At 53.0% G+C, this 20,645-nt stretch overlaps 1 protein-coding gene across 1 annotated transcript; it reads right to left on the bottom strand.

Moving 5' to 3' along the window:
- Positions 1 to 17,894: 17,894 nt before the first annotated feature.
- On the bottom strand, positions 17,895 to 20,645 carry LOC136475153 (F-box protein SKIP23-like). The gene has a single exon (XM_066472713.1). The coding sequence runs from the start codon at positions 19,326 to 19,328 to the stop codon at positions 18,174 to 18,176; it is 1,155 nt and encodes a 384-aa protein (XP_066328810.1). The 5' UTR covers positions 19,329 to 20,645; the 3' UTR covers positions 17,895 to 18,173.

The following is a 20,645-nucleotide window of genomic DNA, read 5'->3' as shown; positions in this document are numbered from 1 at the left end:
CATCTTTTATCACGCCCTTTGGATCATTTTGCTACGTTTCAATGCCGTTTGGTCTGAAGAACGCTGGGGCAACGTACCAGCGCTGTATGCTTAGTTGCTTCGGAGATCTCATCGGGCGAACCGTTGAGGCCTATGTCGACGACATTGTAGTCAAGTCCAAGCGGGCTGACCACCTTGTCGCCGATCTTGAACGCACCTTTGCGAAACTCCGAGCGAACGGCATCAAGCTCAATCCCGAAAAATGTGTTTTCGGGGTCCCGAGGGGCATGCTGCTCGGCTTCATCGTCTCCGAGCGTGGCATCGAGGCCAACCCAGAGAAGATATCAGCCATCACGAGGATGGGCCCGATCCAAAACATAAAGGGGGTTCAGCGGATCACCGGGTGCCTTGCCGCCCTCAGCCGATTCATTTCACGCCTCGGCGAACGAGGACTCCCCCTTTATCGACTCCTGAAGAAAACGGACCGTTTCGAGTGGACAGCCGAGGCTCAGAAGGCACTCGACATGGTTAAACAATTTTTAACTAAGCCACTTGTCCTAGTTCCTCCATGCGATGGAGAATCTCTCCTACTATATATATCGGCCACCACCCAAGTGGTTAGCTTGGCCTTAATAGTAGAGCGGGAGGAAGAGGGGCACGCCTTCAAGGTGCAGCGCCCTGTATATTTCATCAGCGAGGTGTTATCCGACTCCAAAACCCGCTACTCCCAGATCCAGAAACTCCTCTACACCGTCCTCATCACAAAAAGGAAGCTACGCCACTACTTCGAGTCACACCCCGTAACAGTAGTGACATCTTTCCCCCTCGGCGAGGTCGTTCGTAGCCATGACGCTACGGGAAGAACCGCAAAGTGGGCACTCGAGCTGATGGATCAGGGCATTTCTTATGTCCCCCGAACGGCGATCAAATCTCAGGCGCTAGCTGACTTCATCGCGGAGTGGACCGAGGTCCAGATGCCACCAGCAGCCGCCAACCAAGAGTACTGGATAATGTACTTTGACGGATCGCTGATGAAGAAGGGCGCCGGAGCAGGACTAGTCTTTGTATCCCCCCTCGGGGTACATATGAGGTACATGGTTCGGCTTCATTTTCCCTCATCAAACAATGCTGCAGAATACGAAGCACTCATCAATGGCCTGCGAATCGCCATCGAACTGGGCATCCGACGCCTCGATGTCAGGGGCGACTCTCAGCTGGTCGTCAACCAGGTCATGAAAGAGTCAGGCTGCCACGATATCAAGATGGAGGCATACTGTCAAGAGGTCTAACGTCTGGAGGACAAATTCGACGGCCTCGAACTCAATCATATCCCCAGACGTCTCAACGAAGCGGCCGACGCACTCGCAAAAGCAGCATCCAACCGAGAGCCAGTTCCAATAGGCGTCTTTGCCAGTGATCAACACAAACCCTCGATACGCTATGCGGGGTCGGAACAAGCCGACAATGGCCCTTCAAGTCCGACCCCCAGGGCCGATCTGCCAACTGCTCCTCCCGACCCTGAGGTCATGGAGCTTGAAGAAGACCCAGCAATGGAGTCCGATCTTCCCAATGACTAGAGAACGCTTTACCTCGACTATCTCCTCCATGACGTACTACCAACCGACAAGACAGAAGCCCGACGGCTCACGCGACGTGCCAAATCCTTCGTTCTTGTAGAGGGCGAACTCTACAAACAAAGTCACATCGGAATTCTGCAACTTTGTATCCCTAGCGAACAGGGGAAACTCCTACTGAGCGACATCCACGGTGGAGCATGCGGTCACCATGCCGCACCAAGAACCTTGGTTGGGAAGGCATTCCGACAGGGTTTCTATTGGCCCACTGCAGTAGCCGACGCCGAGCAAATTGTACGCACCTGCGAAGGGTGCCAATACTACGCTCGGCAAACACACCTCCCGGCCCAGGCTCTCCAGATGATCCCCATCACGTGGCCCTTCGCGGTCTGGGGGCTTGACCTGGTTGGGCCACTTAAAAAGGCGCCCGGGGGCTTTACCCACCTGCTTGTCACCATAGACAAGTTCACAAAATGGATTGAAGCTCGGCCAATATCCACAATCAAATCCGAGCAAGCTGTGTTGTTCTTTCTCGACATCATCCATCGCTTTGGAGTACCGAACTCCATCATCACAGACAACGGCACGCAGTTCACCGGTAGGAAATTCGTTCGTTTCTGTGATGAACATCACATCCGAATCGATTGGGCAGCCGTCGCGCACCCCCGGACGAACGGACAGGTCGAGCGCGCAAACGGCATGCTTCTTCAAGGCCTCAAACCCAGAATTTTCAACCGGTTGAACAAGTTCGGCGCGCGTTGGCTCGCTGAGCTCCCAGCTGTGCTCTGGAGCCTAAGGACGACTCCTAGCAGGGCCACCGGCTACACACCCTTCTTCATGATCTACGGTTCCGAGGCCGTTCTCCCGACGGACCTCGACTATGGAGCACCAAGAATTAGAGCATATGACGAACAGGGAGCCGAGGCATCTCACCAAGACGCCATGGACCAACTGGATGAGGCCCGCGACATCGCCCTCCTCCATTCAGCTAAGTACCAACAAGCGTTACGGCGGTACCACAGCCGACGAGTGCGGGGTCGAGCCTTCAACGTCGGAGACCTCGTCCTCCGTCTTGTGCAGAGCAACAAGGATCGCCACAAACTCTCCCCGCCCTGGGAAGGGCCCTACATCATCGCGAAAATACTTCGCCCAGGCGCCTACCGGTTGAAAACCATCAAAGGCGAGGTCTTCACCAACGCCTGGAACATTGAGCAGCTACGTCGTTTCTATCCTTAAAACAAGCTTACACTTTTCCTTATCAGTTTTTGTCTTAACAGAACCCCGATCCTTAGTGACTTCCGACCCCTGCAAATCGCGAGGGGTCAGACCTCACTCGAGGGCTGGCATGTGATCATAACATATGTCATGTGAAATACAAAAATCCCTGTGTTATACTTACAAACATTCTCTAAGTTTTCCATTCGCCTCGTAAACGAGTCTCGAGGGCTAAGATCCTGGGAACCAATTCTGAATACCACTGGTAGGACTGCGAGACACCCATGCCCCAGCGGCTGCAAACTCTTTTGCTCACCAGTTCAATCAGAATTAGTTCCCAGGATGTTCCTAGCTTCCTATGACTTAGACCATGAGAAGAGTTGGAAAGCGTTAAAATGACTTGCCATAAGCAAAAGATGTAATTTTGTTCATTTTTTGCACAAATTCACCACTTACAAAGCGATGTCGTTACAAAAAAGGAACAATATACTCTAAGAACTGTTTACTCGGGGGCTTCCCCACAACATTATTTCATTACAGTTTCGGTTCGGCTCTACCACAAGTACTACTGCGGTCACCGCGCCACGCTCTCCATCGATGACGTCCGGGGCGTGTACACGGGCCAGCTCGTCTACTGCGGTCGCCGCGCCACGCTCTCTATCGGTGACGTCCGGGGCGTGTACACGGGCCAGCTCGCCTACTACGGTCGCCGTGCCACGCTCTCCATCGGCGACATCTTCGCTGGATCCTCGAAGGCGCCACCATCTGCGACGCCTCCGCCGGAGCGTCCGGGGACTACGCCATCGTCGTCAGCCGCAACCCCGGCAGCAACGTCACCGCCATGGCGTCTGGGGACTACGCCATCATCTCTAGCCATAACCCTGACAACAGCGTATGGGCAGGAAATGCCTCCCGCCAAGGGAGGAGCGCGGCAAACGACGGCGCAGTCAACGACGTACGACGCCCACCGACGCCTTTTTTCCTTCAGCAGCAGCGACTCCTCAGCAAGGGCCACGCGCACCATCTCATCTACATTGGATAACCTCTGGCTCGACATCACGCACCAGACTCATGAGCAAGTTTGTAAGTTCTCTATCTCTCTCTGGCATAACTCTTCCTCACTCAGGAACCACCGCGACGCACGGACACGTTTGGCGGAAAGGAAGAAGAAGGAGAGATAGCGGCTCGGAGGCAGAGGGGGAGGTGGGATGAGAACTCCTCTTCCCCTCCCTATTTAAAGAGGAAGTGCTGTAACTAAGGAAAGGCGAAAGGTCGGACGAAAAACCCTCTCCCTTTCCCTTTTTTAATACGCAATCAATGCTGATTGATATCTGAGGGGACGCGCCAGAGGTGACGGGACGAACCCCGGTCTACGAGGCGTCCCTCTTTGGTCAAACTGAACACTGCCTGGGTATGGCCCGCCACTGACCCGCTCCGGATGCGGCGATTAAGGCACCCACATAGGCAGACAACTTTTTCGCCTCCCCATGCAGGACCACGGATGACCCGGCGACGGGACCTTTCAGATCTCCTGGATCGGCCGTTCGGCCCAGAAGACACGACGAACGAACGACCAAAGAAAGATAAGCCTCTCAGCTTTCTCACTTTATGCGTTAAAATTTGTTCACAAGATTCCGACCCCATCAAATAGCAGGGACGCGAGCATCACTCGGGGGCTGTCGAGGATGACTACCAATCTAGACATCCTCTCCACCCGACCCCTCCGTACGCTTGAAACTAAGGGCGCGACATACAGGCACAAAGCTTTGAGTAAAATTGGACGAACTAGCAAACCCTACGCCCCGATTGCTACGGTGTTTCTATTCACCAGAAAAATCATGCTCAACGTCTCTCGCGTCTCTAGTTTCAACGTCTGCCTTCCCAAAGAGGGGATCGGAGGGGTCCGCCTATAGAATCTCCCCCAAAAGAGAAGCTGTCAGGTTGCCCAAGTTAATCGAACAGCTCGGATTGTCATCGAGACACGAAAACAAAGAATAGCAATTCTTACGCAGGTTTTTCCAACCTCGTCACAAACGTCAGGGCCCGAACCCATCTGGTAGGAGCTTTTCCGCCACTCATACCACCAAGGTAACGTCACCGCCTTTACTTTCAATTAAATCTTGCATTCAAAACATTTCATATGCAAAAAATTGCATCCCAACGATTTGTGTCGCACCACGAAACGGCTGTTGCCTCATTTCGATATAGGCAACCACAGGCTGAGGTTCGAAGGTCGGCCCGCAAAGGGCTCGAGGCCGCCTCACGCCAAACAGAGCCAGGGAGAGATAACCGAGACGAGCCCCAGTGGCCCTGCCCGACCTCGCTCAGAAGCGAACCGGGACGTGTCGTTCCCTCAGCCCCTCCGATTGCGAAAACCGAGGACGGGATAACACGCAAATAACGCCCGACCCCTATCAGACCCTAACAAGGATCGGGGGCTCAGGCCAAACAATGCAGGGACAAAGGCCCCACCTTGCCGAGCCCATAAAAGTCCCTAGTGGGGATTTCCGTTGGAAGACAGGGCGGGGATTATTGCGCTGACATCCATTGTCACCAAAACCACGATTCCGGTCTCCAGTAACACCCGACCCCAGCAGGTGCGGGGGTCGAACTTTACTCGGGGGCTGTTAAGGTACGGCTACCTCCTCAAATCTCCTCGCATTATAATCAGCAGCATAATTCAGGGGAACATATTGGTAAGACCGTAAAAAATAAAATCGCAAAAAATCAAACAAAACGAAATTAAGACGCAAAAGCACGAAAGGCGTCCAGACTCGAAAAGTACCAACACTTGTCCACATATTACATATAAGCTGTTCTCAAAATTGTTCGATTAATTACTCCCGCGAAGGGAGAACCATTTCTTTCAGATTGTTTGCCAGGTTCTTCGCAAGGGGAGCGACCATCTTCTCCATTTCCTCTAGCTCTTCATCCTCGTAGGTGGACGGAAAGCCTTCGCTCATCACCTTCAGGTTTATTTCCTTCTCATAATGGGCGTGGGCGACGGTGAAGGCCTGGGTAATCCCGGCGTGAAAGGCACTCTCCTCAAGTTGGCCCACCCGAGCCGTGATACCTCCGACATGGGCCGCGAGCGGGCTGGTCTCCACCGGCTCCGTCACATTCAGGGCCCTTCGCGTATAGGCAGCCTCTTTCTCCAGCTTGGTGGCGATGTTCTCAGCACTCAACTTTCCTTTCACCGCGTCATCGAGCTTCGCCCGGAGAGAGCGGACCACCTCGACGTCCTCGTCCACCTTTTGCTGAAGGGCTGTGGCCCTACTCTCGGCCTTCCGTCGGAGGTCCCGCTCCATCTCCAGCTCCTTCAGGACTTCGCCGGCCTTCTCATTGGCCGCGGCATTCCTCTGCAGCAGCTCGTCTCGCTCTTTTTTGAGCCTGGCAATCTCCTCTCCATCCAGCTTAGACCTCGCCGACAGGTCCTCGAACATCCCGTGCGCCTCCTCCGCATCCTGACGCGCCTGGGCCTCCCGCTCCTGGACAGTAGCAAGCTGGGCGGCCAAGTCTGCTCGCAGCCGGGCCTCCTCGGAAAGGCGATCCCTCTCCGCCTTCTGTTCGCGGAGGAATTGGGATTTATCTCGGCTACGAGCAACAAGAATCTGAGGAGGAAGAAGATTGATATCAGGAATACGAAAACACAAAAACACATGAAAAAAGAAGAAAGTCCAGAAAATACCTGAGTGGTAGGGATAACGATCTCACGGAGGGCTCCTCTGGCCTGGTCCAGGGCGTTCAGCATGGTCGAGATCCCGATGTCAAGACCCTCCCGCTCCATGCTCTCGGAATGATCATCGAGCGAGAAAAGAGCCGACGTCGGGTCCTGAGCGGCCATCCACTGGAGCGGCGGCTCCCCCCGCGCAGGGGAGCGGCTTCCTCCCAACAAAGGGGTCGGTGGCGGCTCCCTCCTGACCCTGTGCGGCACCACCGCCGCACTCGAGGACCCTCCGGCTGGACCCTCCTCCGTCTGGACCGCTTCGAGCGCCACGGGCGGATCCACATGGGCGCCTGGCGACGCGGATTGCACCACGCCCTCGGGTGCCACCACGACCGCGTCCGGCTGATCCTGGCTTGGCGCAGTCATGACCACCTTCACCGGCGGTATGCGGTCCTCGGCCGGCTGTTCCACGTCCGCCACCGAAGAGACCGCTCGCTCAGTAACCTCCGCGGGCGTGGGAGCCACCATGGACGCCGTCGGCTCGGCCAACACGGCCCCGACATCGGCACCACTCCTGCCTGAAATAGGGGTGACTCCAGGCGACGTCGTCTGTCCCGCTTGAAGGGCGAGACTCTTCTTGGGTGCCAGCCCCAGGGGGTGACCCGTTCGCAAGAACCCGCGCAAAGGTAATAACCATTAAGTCAAAATAAAAATGGAAAAAGGATAAAAACAGAGGAATCAACAGCTTACGTTGACGTCCTCGGCCGGCGGAAGCGTTTTGGGGATGGATCCCCAGACCCCTACCCTGACTCATCTGGGCGGGACCGTTTCATGCCTGCCCCCTGCTCCGGGGTAGGAGGGTTCATCTCGTCGGGCGCGGCACCGGAGTCGCTCCTCTCCATCGTCTCGTCGGGCGCGGCACCGGAGCCGTCCCCCTCCATCGTCTCACGGGGTGCAGCACCGGAGCTGCTCCCCTCCATCGTCGCCTCAGGGATGGCGGCGATAGGCCCACCCTCTCCCATCCATCGGTCCTCGGCCGGCACGCCATGCGAAGCAGCGGACTCGCCGGCCTCCACTGACCTCATCGATCCACTTCCCTCCGCGTGGAAGGGGAAGGGCCCCTGCACGGATGGGTGGCCACTCGTCAGCGTGTCCTCGTCCTCCAGGACGCCCCAATCCACGTTGACGGCTACCTCGTCGTCGTCATCATCATCATCGTCATCCTCACTACTCACGTCCTCTCCCCGATCCCGTGCCTCCTGCTTCAGTCGTTTCGCCTTCTTCATCTCCTCCTTTGCCTTCTTGTCCCGCTCGGCCGCGAGTCGATTCGCCACCGCCACAACCTTGTCCTTCGGCAGCGGGGCTGGGCTATCCTTGAAGACTAGCCCCCTCGGCTAGCCCCAACATTACAGAAGCAAGTGTTAAAAGAGGGAGATTCAGGAGAAAGAGAAGAATGCGGGAGAAGAGGGCTTACGAATTCGAAGAACCCAGGCTCCGGCCGCATTGGAGGATGCCCGGGCACCGGATACACGATGTCGAGGACCCTGCCGGCAGAATCCTTCGTCGGCTCCGTCGCCTCCTTGATACGCTGCGCCACTTCCGAATAAGGGAGCGCCTCGTCAACGAGCACCGTCCCCTCGAACGATATCCCAGGCATCATCCGATGCAGGGGAAGCACACGCGCCATCAGTGGTGCCACCCTCCTCGCGTGGTAGGCGCCGATAATTCCCGACCCCTTTACACCCCGACCCTTCAGGGCATGGAGGGCGGAGAGAAGGTCAGAGATATGTTTCTTGTCTTTAGTCAGGACGCCCCAGCCCCACGACTTCGGGGCATCCACAATAAGACGTCCGGTGTACTTCGGTAGGGTGGCACTCACATCATCCTTAACATAAAACCACTGCGAATGCCATCCCTTGTTGGATGTGGCCAGACGCATGTACGGGTAACCCTGCGACCGGGTATGGCGCAGGTGAATGCTGGCACACCCCATCGGCGCATTCACTTCTTTCCCCCCAATCTTCCTCTTCGATAGACTAATGCTAAAGAAATACCGCCACAGATCAAAATGGGGATCGATCCCCAGGAAACCCTCGCACAGGGCAACGAACGCCGCCATATGCTGAATCCCATTGGGAGTGAGATGCTGCAGCTCTACCTCATAGTAATCTAATAGCCCCCGAAGAAATCTATGCGCGGGTACCCCGAATCCCCGCTCATGGAAGATGGCAAAGGAGACGACATACCCTTCAGGCGGCACCGGCTCACCCTCGTCGCTGGGGAGTAACCACTCCTGGACGGCGGATAGTGGGTGGAGAAGGCCACGGCGGACGAGGCCCTCCAGACGCCGGGAAGTGATGCTTGATCTGCCCCACAACTCCATTGAAGCAGGAGGGGGGAATGGCAGGCGCGAGCTTAACGGCGGCTGGAACACAAACGCAGGCCGGTCGACGGTGGCGATGCGGGCGCAAGAGGCTGGGAAGATTGGCGGCGGATGTTTTAGAACGCAAAGGAAGGGGAGTGAAACACGGGACCCTGGGGGCGAACCCCGCGGTTTTATAGGGGGCGACGGACGCGAGAAGGGCAACCGTCTGCCTCGATCTCTGGGTCTGCCACGCACGCCACTGCGTCACGTCGCGGGACACACGCCCGTAGTCCATATCCTCTCATCCCAAAAAATCTCGGCGGACGGTTCGCCTTCCCCAAGCGAATCCGGACTCTCCACCCACCGGGGAAGCACAAGCCACAAAGGCCCGTTTCTTTTCTCTTTGGCCCACCTAGGGCCCAGCAACTCGCCGGCCAGCCCAACTAAGAAGGAATCCACGAACAATCTGCCACCAAGGGCAGAAGCACCAGTGAGGATGGCCCCGAATCAGTCCCCAGTAAACGGGACGCCACGACCCACTCGGAAAAACACCCAGTTGATGAAAAACTAAGTCCTTCAGCCTTACCCGCGAAGGGGCCGTACAACCCCCCGGGTGACTCTACTCGAGTCACCTGGGGGCTCGGGGGCTACACCCATCGGGTGCGCTCGCGCGCACCCTCCGGCAAATTAGCTTCAACGAAATAAAAAACACCCTCCAGTCGATTCTACCCGAATCACCTGGAGTCTCGGGGGCTACTGTCGGGGACCTAATACCAGGGTACCCCAGAAGGTGGAACCGATGACCACCGAACGTGAAAAACTTCTAGATGCATAAGGGCTCCATGTCATCCCTTGTTCGAGTGACAGGAGTTCGGTTACGCCTCGCCCGACGCCTTGAGGGCGGGCTCGGTCTCGCCCGAGGGCTGAGGGATGAATTCCGTCTCGCCCGACCCCGGAGGGGCAGGGTCAGCCTCACCCGACGCCTTTGTAGGATAACCCTGCCTCGCCCCAAAAGCTCAAGGCTAATCTCCGTCTCACCCGACGCCTATAGGGCGGGCTCGGCCTCGCCCGAGGGCCGAGGGATAAACTCCGCCTCGCCCAACGCCTTGAGGGCGGGCTCGATCTCGCCCGAGGGCTGAGGGACGAATTCCGTCTCACCCGACCCCGGCGGGGCGGGGTCAGCCTCACCCGACGGCCCAGAAAGAGCCTCGCCCTGATCGACATCTATCCCTCATAATGATGGGTACAGGACGAGACGAGACGTTCGGGTCAACCATGGCTCCAACGACCATACCCTGCGCCCTAGCAGGAAAAGGACTGCCAGGGAACGACAGGACTGATGCTTTAGACCCTTCCGGGCGCCGCAGAGCCCAAAAGGTATTACAGGTGCGTGCACCTCACCCTGTAGAGTTGTAGGCGCCGCCTTCAGCTCTGGGACACGGAACCCGACGAAGATATACGACAACCGCTACGCTCCAGGAAAGGATTTGCTATCTCCACGAACGATGGGTATTCTGTCACCACACGGTGGACCCGAGGGAGCGGCGCCCGCTTCCCGACCCCTCAGGTCCTCCCAGTCAGAAGGCCTTGACCACGGCGTTACACCGGACCCCGACCTCGCATTCTCCCGACGAGGACTCATGAGAACCAGAAGGCGTGCGGAGCAAGGCTGGGGGAGGCTCATAAGTCAAAACCACTGTACTGCAGCCCATACCCTGCGCAGGGCAGCATTCTGTGACTAACCTGACATCCTATAGAGACATCGACAACATTGTAAACACTTATCTTCCTTTGCACTCATCAGAGTGGAGGACCTGACCAGGTAGACGTGAGCCACAAGACTAAGTAGAGTACGCGACCTGGAGCCCTTACCCTTGTAAAGCCGGCCCCTTCATCTATAAAAGGGGATGCGCTTCTTCCATCAAGGAGGACCGAAAGAAAAAGAACACCGAACAAGAGAACGCACTCATACGCATAGTCAAGCGGCTACGAAGCTCTTGACCACCTTTCAACCCTTCCATCAGAGACTTGGGACCAGTCCCTCTCTCGATAGTTTGTACCCCTTACTACAGATCGTTCACGGTGCTAATAACACGAGTAGCAGCAAACTGGACGTAGGGACGTTCCGCCCGAACCAGTATAAATCTTGTGTCCTTTAGCGCACCATCCGAGCCTAACGCGCATTACTATAAATTTACTTGCCGGTGCTTGTACGAAACACCGACAGGTGGCTATGACCCATCTGGTGCCGGTGGTTCTCGTCCGGCTGGTGTTACCCGCTCTATTGACGAAGATGCTGGGAGAGATGATGATGATGATGATGAGTGATGCCAGAGATTAGTGACAGCTTGTAGCCCCTTTGTCCTTAGTATGTCATTGTTGGACCTTTGTGGTGATAGATGACAAAGGGGGAGAGAGACTGATTAAAGCTTTAGGATAGTTTCATTTGCTTATCTTTGTACCTGAAGATATGTACTACAGGCTGTAGTTTGTTTCTGAGCTTCATTGATTATATCTTGTGAGAGATGAGACTTATGCTTTATCTTTGTATCTCTTGAGACATGATCTTTATCTATATATATCAGTGGTTTCTGGACTTGAGAAAATTTGTAATGAGTGCTATGTGTGAATTACATGTGCCATATTTATTTTCATAAGGACTATGCATGCTAGAATCAAAATATTTGATGTGATGCCTTTATATTTATTCTTGTATGATATATCTTGTCATATGCATCACGGTTTCTCTTTGTCACACACACATGCACCCCACGGATGCAATGATTTAGGGGGAGTCTCCTATTTGTTTTAGTATGTGCAATTGAAATTTGAGGTCATTTTGTGAATTCTAATCATAAGCACATATTAAGGGGGAGCCTCTCATAAATCATTGAACCCAAAAGTTTAAATGTTTATATCATTTTGTAAGCTTTAATCAAGTTGTCATCAATCACCAAAAAGGGGGAGATTGAAAGTGCATCTAGCCCTTTAGTGGGTTTTGGATGATTGAATGACAACGTGATTAAAGGACTAACCCGTTTGCTAAGCGTGAATAGGTAATAGGTTATCTCACAGGTACTTAATGAAAGCCAAAATGATGTGTTGTTGTATAAACAATCTAGTTCAAGCAAAAGACAAAAATGCAAATGGAATTCATGTGAAGGCTTATTTCTTATGGGATTTCCATGTACTATGTGAAAGCAAGCTCATGATTATTAGTTAATGAGACATGAGGGATTGCATATGGAATGGTCTCATATTTGAAGCTTGCTAAATTAAAATGAAAAAGATAACAATACATATGAATGGATGATTCAACACAAGATGTGACTTGATGGCTTGAGATGGTGAAGATAGCAAGGAAAGGCTTTGAGGTACTAAGCAAGGGTGAAGGGCAAGCGACGGCTTGGTGGCCGAAGAACCTAGCTAGGGTGAAGAAGAAAGTACTTGCATTTAGTTGAGGTACTAATCAAGCTAAGATGGTCATATTGATGTGAAGAATCAAATCTATAATGAAGTATTTGATGGAAGTGACTTGATACATTTGGGGTTATTCAAATTTGATGGATGGAATCAAGTCACATACTCAAGATGGCTATGCTCAAGTGAAAAGATCAACATCAACTTGTTAGCACCCTTACTTGATGAAGATTGGAAGGGGCGGCATCAATTCAAAAGAAATCAACTCAAGTGGTATAAATTCATTTTTCCTTTGATCTTGAATTTAATAGGTATGCCATACTATTAAGAGGGATGCATCATGTTGATAGATAATGTTTCATAAGTGCTCAAGCCAACCCATGTGAGGTTTGATTATTTGAGCGACAAAAGTGCTAACTGATTTCTTGCTGGTCTGGCAATACCGGACGTATTCGGTATTCATACCGGACGTGTCCGGTATTTGTCCAGCAGTTGTAAAATTGTTGTTCTCGGGTTTGTTCATCGGGAGTTCCGACGTAGGTCGGGAGTTCCGATGGTCGGGAGTTCCGACATGGGTCGGGAGTTCCGACGTCTCGCACTTCAACAGACTTGGAGGTTTCACTGTCCTGGTCATACCGGACGTGTCCTGTATGGATGACCAGAAGCCAACGGCTAGTTTTTAAAAGCCTTGAGGGTCGAGAGTTCCGACGTGAGTCGGGAGTTCCGACGGTCGGAAGTCCCGACATACGCTGGGAGTTCTGACACCTCACTAACTTTAACTCAGTTACATGTTTTTCAAAATTACTGAGGGTCAGGGGTTCCGACTTGAGTCGGGAGTTCCGACGGTCGAAAGTCTCGGCATTCTTCGGGAGTTCCGACACCTCACAACATCACTGTAACTTAGTTACCGTTGGCGCAGTATTGCAACGGCTATAAAACGGCTAGTTTTTCAAGGGGGCTATAAATACCCCCAAGCCTCCACCTTTGGAGGCTGCTGATTCTGCTGAGATAGACACGTTTTTGAGCCTTGCCAACTCTCCTAAACCCTCTCTTAGTGAGTGTGTGATCCAAATTGCAAAATCAATTTGTGGGTTAAGAGAGAATTTGAAAAAGAGAGCAAGCCACCACTTGAGCACTTGTGCATATTGTCAATCTCGTGATTCGCATTTGTTACTCTTGGACTCTTCGGTCCTAGATGGCTAGGCGTCGCCGGAGAGCAACCGAGAGATTGTGGTTGCTTCGGAAAGTTTGTAACGGTCGATTCCGCCGCCTCGGAATAAAATTAGTGGAAGGAGGAAAAGGAGTTGGAAAAGACTCCGGCTAGAGTGACCTTCGTGGTACCCTCTAGGGCTGACCTTCGCTGGGTCGCCCGCAGCCCCCTCAACGGAGAGTAGGACTCGAACGAGTCCGAACTTCGGTAAAACAAATATCGTGTCTAAATTCGCATTTCATTTGATATTTGTGTTGCTCTAGCTGTTCTGCAGGTTCTCTGTGTATATTGTCATCTCCACTAGGTGCCTGTAGTTTGGTTTGAAGATAGAAATCGAAAGGAGCAAGTTCGGGACCGATCTGCAGAAATCGTGTATACCGGACACGTCCGGTATTCATACCGGACACGTCCGGTATTTCCTGCCTGCACTGAAAATATTTATTCTCTGTTCTAACTTGGTGTTGCAGGGTTGTAGCTTCTAGATATATTCTTTATACCCTGTTTACTTTGTGGCTAACTTGTGAGGGGTGGTAGTACTCTTAATTTGGAGTTTCCATTTTGGAAACTCCCCTTTCTAATTATTTTCGCATTTAAAGGTGTTAATTTTCAGAAACGCCTATTCACCCCCCTCTAGGCGGCATCCTAGGTCCTTTCAGACTGGACGTTGGGTGTCAGAGTCCGGTCAACTCTAGAGAGGTTCCAGAGAGGGATATTCCTGATCGGACGCGTCCGGTCAGTGCTGACTGGACGCTGGTCAGGATCCGATAACTGACCGGACACTGAATAACGAAGTGATCGAACTCTGGGTGTCAGCGTCTGGTCAACATCAGTAAGGTTCTAGAGAACGTTTTTCATGACCGGACGCGGGTCAGAGTCCGGTCAGAACTTAATGGCTCTTTTCTGACACAGTGGTGGGGATAACTGACCGGAGCGTCCGGTCACCCCGTAGAGTGTTGACTCAACCTCCAAACGTTATGTTTTGAATGAGGGGGTATAAATACTTACTCCACTCGTTCAAGGGAGGTCTCTTGCCCATTTGTTTAGCTGAGAAACACCCTTGAGAGTGCAAAAGAGAGCAAGAGCCTAGTGAGGTGATTGAGATTTGAGAATCCAAGATTAAGGCCTCATTAGTGCAAGGAGAGTAGCAAGTGTGCATCCACCCTTCTCATTAGGCTTGTTGTGGTCAAGTGAGAGTTCGTGCTTGTCACTCTTGGTGATCGCCATCACCTAGACGGCTTGGTGGTGATCGGAAGTTTGGTGATCATCCGGCGGAGCTTGTGGATGACCCAACTTAAGTTGTGAGCGGTTGTGGACGATTCACCGCGACGGAGTGTCGAAGAATCAGCCCGTAGCGAGCACTTGATCCTTGCGCGGATCAAGGGGGAGCTACACCCTTGCGTGGATGCTCCAACGAGATACCCCGGTAAAACATCGCCGCGTTTCTTCTCCTCTCTTTACTTTAAGCATTTACATTTGAGCAATTCATTTCTTATCTTTACATTCTTAGAATTGTCATGCTAGAGTACGATTGGAACCTAGGGTGCAAAACTTTATGCGGTAGAACAATAGGAACACATTCTAGGCACAAGGGGTGAAGTTGGCTAAGTGTTGGGTTTAACTATTGCAAAGAATTTTAGAATTAGCCCAATTCACCCCCCTCTTGGGCATCTTGATTCTTTCAGAATCAAAGAGAATCATTTTCAGCCTCAGAATCACTTCACCAGAGAATCAAGGAGCACAGCTAGAGAATCAGGGAGCACAGCCCTGCCAAACCCTAAGAGACAACCGTTGTCGCTTCTTGCTTCTCGCTGTCGTCGTTTAGGGTCCTCTCCTTCTTTCTTTCTCTCCAGTGAGTCTGGCCATGACAAGAAAGAGAGAGGCCACATTTCTTGTTTATTGCAGTTTTTATTTGTATTGCTTAAGCTTAGCCCAAATAAATCTATCAGCAAATTCAGATGATCTTTGGTTGGCATTTTGTTATTTGCAATGACTTCGGATATTGCCATGACAATGTTGCCATTACAAGCGTTGATTTCATTGGCAAGAGGTCAATTTGTGGCCCTTATCTGCAACAGGAGGGGTGCTCCTAGGCACTCTCCCCTCAAAGACAACTTTGAGTCATCGATCTCACCATTGATTGTCGTGGAGTAGAAATAAGGTATCCAACATGACGAATCAAGAGTTGTGTCATGACCCGGCATTGCATCTCGATAATCATGAACATCGTGTACATTATCATCATCTAAAATTCATTTTTGCAAACAAGTTAACCTTAGCTGGACCAATTGTGGCTCTTTTATGCCCTGGCGGACGGTCCACAATAGTTCGCCAGAACAATGCCTAGACTAGCACTAACATGTCCTAATGGATGGTCCGCCAAAACCACCCTTGACACAATTGGAGGTGTCATTTAACTTGTTGTCTTGGCCCCATCCATCAAAGCTCAAGTTTGATTTGGTAATTGAGTGGAAAACATTCGAGGTGTCACATAACTAGATTATGCCAAAAGTAGAGAACATCTTTTAGGTAATATAATATTCTCTTTGCACCAAAACTTCTTTAGTCCTATGATTTTTTAATTTCATTTTAAAATTTATTTCAAAAAGTAACCATGTCCTTGTTGCTACCTGTTCAGATGTTATTGGTAGAATCATCGGAGTTTCAAATGCAGCGGTGGTTATACACAAATTCAGGGGATTCAATGATGTGAAGAGTAGTGCACTTACAAGATCTAAAGTATGTTTACTTGTAGGGGCCGTTTGAATCCTTTTATTAGAAGGAATTGAAATCTATTTAATAAACGAGGCTATTTGACTTAAAATTTGACATTCCTCCCACTTTCCAAAGTTCACATATAAGCCTATCTCAAATTCATATGGTGGGAGATGGAAATTGATTTTATAGATTACTATGCTATGTTTCTACTTTGCAACTTATAAGATGCTCTTCAACTCGCTCCTCTAAGATAGAAATGCAACATATAAGTATTTCTCTCGTATAGCCAACAATAATATACAAATATAATCTATATACAACTATATTAGCTTAATTAATATGTGTCTAAATTATGATTATTAAAATGAATTTAATTTTAAGGATCCAAACGGGCCATAGTGTATTTTTCTCTGAGTATGTAACCAAGTTTTGGCATCTAATATCACACTAACTTCTTAACTCATTCCTAGGGGAAACACAATTGATATATCATTTTTCCAAGAGCTAAGTTTGTGGAGCTATCTCGTTTGGTTTGTCAAGCTGAAAACAGAGTTTTAAAAAATGTGCAGCGGAGCGACCATAAAATCCTAAATGGGCCCATAGTATCCACTATAGGGACCAGCCTCTCAAATTTGAAGGCCATGCCACGCATAAGGCGTTCGACTAATCTTTGCCAAGCACTGGAATGCCCAGATTACACAATATCGAGCACTGATGATTCAACTTAGGGCACGGATAGCAAGGAATAGAGCCCAGAAATTGATCAGCTGTATTTTATACAGACAAGCAGCAGTGGGAACCACTCCGGCAAGGATTAAGCCAAAACGAACGGGCCCTTAGGAAATCCATGATCCTGCTTAAAACACACAAATGCATTCTATAGGTTTGCACGGGAATGCCCGGATTACGCAACCTCATTCACCCAATAACGCTTCTTCACTCTACAGGTATGGTAAACTGGAGTGCATTTTTCAGTACAGGCGTGACGTGACAAATATGTTAATCTCCTCCGATCCCAGGTTCACACATAAACCTGTACCGCACACTGCAAATTGGCCCATATGCTACTTTGAACAAGGGTATAGTAAGTTGGAGTGCATTTTTCAGCTCACGTACATGCGTGACAAAATCCTCTCCCAGGGCCGCACAGCTACTTGGAACAAGAAAAATGTGAACATAGTAGCCGCTAATCTGAACAGTCCAGTCCTAATGGCCTAGGCGCCTAGCTGCGACGTCAGCAGGACAGCTCCTCCCAAACTGAAATCAGGGCTGCACGGTCATGAGCTTGCCGCCTTCCCCCCACCTTTCCTCGCTGACGAGATGAAGCTCCATCCTCCATGGGCGGCCACGGCCCACCTCATCATCGCTGACCACTCCTTACTCTAATTCCGATCCCCGGTAGCTAGGGCATATCCAACAGGCCTCATTCAGCAAACACTGAAGTTAGATCAGATCCAACAGGCCTTATTCAGCAAACTGATGAACAACGTTAAGTTTCAGAAGGCCTTATTCAGCAAACTGATGAACAACGTTAAGTTTCAGAAGGCCTTATTCCACAAACTGATGAACAACGTTAAGTTTCAGAAGTCCTTCAGAGGCCCAGTCCAGCAAGGTACGAAATTATCCTCAGTCATGCGGTAACTAAATTTTACTCAATGTGACTGAAATATTAGGAGCCGAGGACGAGGAGGGAACCAAATTGATGGAACGTTAGGAGGAAACTGAATTCATACTGACGAATCATAATAATAAGGTAAACACACGTATATACAAAACAAGTATGCATATTGCATATACAGATGTAAGCTGCAATATACTGACACATGGAAACCAACGGGCGAGGAAACATGAAAACACAGACGAGCAAGGGTAGCGTGCTCGATCGAGATCATTCGGCCACGCGATTCTCGCCAACAGACAGGCGCAAGCTGCAACGAACTCATAAACGAATCACCAGTACCGACAGGTCCGACACAACTATATAAGCATGCCAATGCAGCAAGCAAACGGATTTGGTTGCCTCACGAGTCACGGCTGCCGCTGCGAGTACACCGGCGCGAACCAGAAGCACGGCGCCCTGTACCCGTCGGCGGTCGACAGCACCTCCACGACCTCGATGCGCTTGTGCTTGCCCGCGAGGCTGTACGCCCACACCCGCGTCTCCCCCTCCAGGTCCACGGCATAGTACACGGTGTTGGGCCTCAGCGCGGAGCACACCCTGGTGGACGCGGCCACGGCGCCCGCCGCGTCCACGAGCACGGCGGCGTCGCCGATGTCTTCCGTGTCCTCCCACGTCTCCCCGCACTCGTCCAGCACGCGCACCACGAACTCTTCTCCTCCCGCGGCCGTCACGGGGCGGAGCAGCTCCACCTGCATCAGCTCGCCGCGGGGGGACTCCACCAGAAAGCTGCTCTCCACGTACGCGTTCGGGCGGCGCGTCACCGAGGGGATGATTTCGGGGAAGGCGGAGTTGAGGTCGTAGAGCTCCGGGAAGACGTACATCATCCCGTACCTCGTGTTGGCGTAGAGCTGGCCCCGGTGGACGACCACGTCGACCACGGAGGGGATGCTGGTCGGCGCCACGGACTTCCACGCGCGGTCGCCCGGCCGCGCCGTGGCCCACTGGTTGCGGTGGTTCAGCTGCCGGTAGATGGCCAGGACCATGATGCCGCCGCCGGGGGTGGGCACCGGGACAGCCTTCTGGATGACGGCGTCGATTGGGAGGACGCCGCCGCCGAGGTGCTGGACCTGGAGGCCCTCGACGCGTGCGACGAGGGGGAGCGTGGCGACGGCTGGCAGCGGCTTGCGCGCGCCGGAAACGAGGTCGAGCAGGTGCATCTCGCCACGCTCGTCCGCGGCGACAATCGCCCCGCGCGCGGAGCCGAGAGGCACGAACTGGCGCGGGTTCACGCGGCCCAGGCGCGCTGGGAGCGTGCCCACGGAGACCTCACGGTCGGAGCACACGATTAGGCGGCCGCGGTCGAGGGCGAGGTCGGCGCTAACATCCGTGGGGAGGAGCAGCCAGGGGAGGTCGGGGCGCGGGCAGCCGCGGCGGGCGGTGAAGGCGGCTGCGGCGGTGCGCCAGGAGCCGCAGACGGCGCGGAAGCGGAGGAGGTCGAGCGACGAGAGGCGCACGACGACGAGGTCGAGCAGGTCCTTGTGGAGCCCCGCCCAATCGGCCATGGCGATCGCGCGAGACGTCGTGGGGCCGGAGGCGGAGGAGAGGTGGCCGCGGCCCTCGCGGGGCGGTTGCCGATTTTGGGATCAGGGGCGTTGCTTACCTCTCACGCGTGGAAACGTCAACGGCGAATTCCCCGTCACGGGTTACTGTCCCATCCCGTCTCTACGGGGGACAAATTTCTTCCGTCTCCGTCCCCGTCCCTGTCCCTGTCCCTGTCCCTGTCCCCGTGAAGACTCATGAGGAGCACTTCTTTCTCATCCCGTCCCCGCTCAAGGATTTAATCCCCGCGGGTATCCCCGTCCCCACATCAGCCTAGAGGTTCTCGCCGGCAATGACGGTGAGATTGGTGATGATGGGCTTGGAGTTGAAGGTGAGCTCCCCGAGCACGGTCCGGTACTGGTCGAGCGGCTCATCGACCAGCGCTTGCTCGGCGGCGCTGGCGGCGCCATTAGAGGAAGCAGCGGCGGCGTAAGATCTGGGGTCCCGCGGCGGCGGCGGCGCGCGAGGCGCGGCTTCTTGGTGCCACCGGGGTTGGGGCCCGCGACGGATCTGCAGGCGGAGGCGGAGGCTTCCATGGGGACCGTGGAGGCGGAGGCGCGCATGACCAGCGGGTGGGTCGTGGGTGGGCGGCAAGCTAGGGTTTGGGGCGCATGGGAGAGGGAGAGAGCGGGAGAGGGCAAGTGACGAGTGAGGACTGAGGAGGAGGAGGAGGAGGAGGCAGAATCGGCGGCTTGGCTCGGCTGATGGTCGGGCCACGCGCATCAGCTGCGCCCCCACGCCACGCAAGCCGCTGGCCTAGCTCTGCGGCTACGACGGGCCAACCTAGCTACGCGCTCAGTAGACAGCTAGCCCAGCTAGCTTAAGTAGCAGCCTCCTTAGTGCACATTTCGGGTTCCCGTGGTGAACGGGGACGGGGGCATGCATACCGTCCCCGTCATCCCCGATGGGGATGGTTTTTTCCCCATTTAATTCTCCATTGGGAGAAAATTTGTACCATCTCCGTCTCCTAATGGGTGAATTCCCCGTAAGGAATTGAGGAACGGGGCCCGTTGACATCTTTACTCACGCGCGTCCATTTGGGGGCGATTTGGTTGTTTTTAGCGTACTTTCTAAGCTGGTCGCTTGGGCCGAGAAAATTACGCACTGATTGGGCCGCCACAAGCCATTTTTGGGATACTCCAGCCGATCCAAGCCTAATGGGCGTGCTAGAAAGGCCCAGTTATGTGGATTTTTTTCTCAGACTGTAGGTCCGTAAGGTGGCTGAATTTATATCAGTTTCGCTGAAATTTGGCTTATGCTGATGTTTATGATGATTTATT

Source organism: Miscanthus floridulus, chromosome 1, assembly GCF_019320115.1.
Source record: "Miscanthus floridulus cultivar M001 chromosome 1, ASM1932011v1, whole genome shotgun sequence".
Lineage (NCBI taxonomy): Eukaryota > Viridiplantae > Streptophyta > Magnoliopsida > Poales > Poaceae > Miscanthus > Miscanthus floridulus.
The sequence above is the reverse complement of the archived record's forward strand: the minus strand, read 5'-3'. Positions and strand labels throughout refer to the sequence as shown.

Coding starts and splice junctions, on each gene's coding strand:
- LOC136475153 (XM_066472713.1), bottom strand. CDS start 19,328: ATGGCCGATTGGGCGGGGCTCCACAAGGACCTGCTCGACCTCGTCGTC.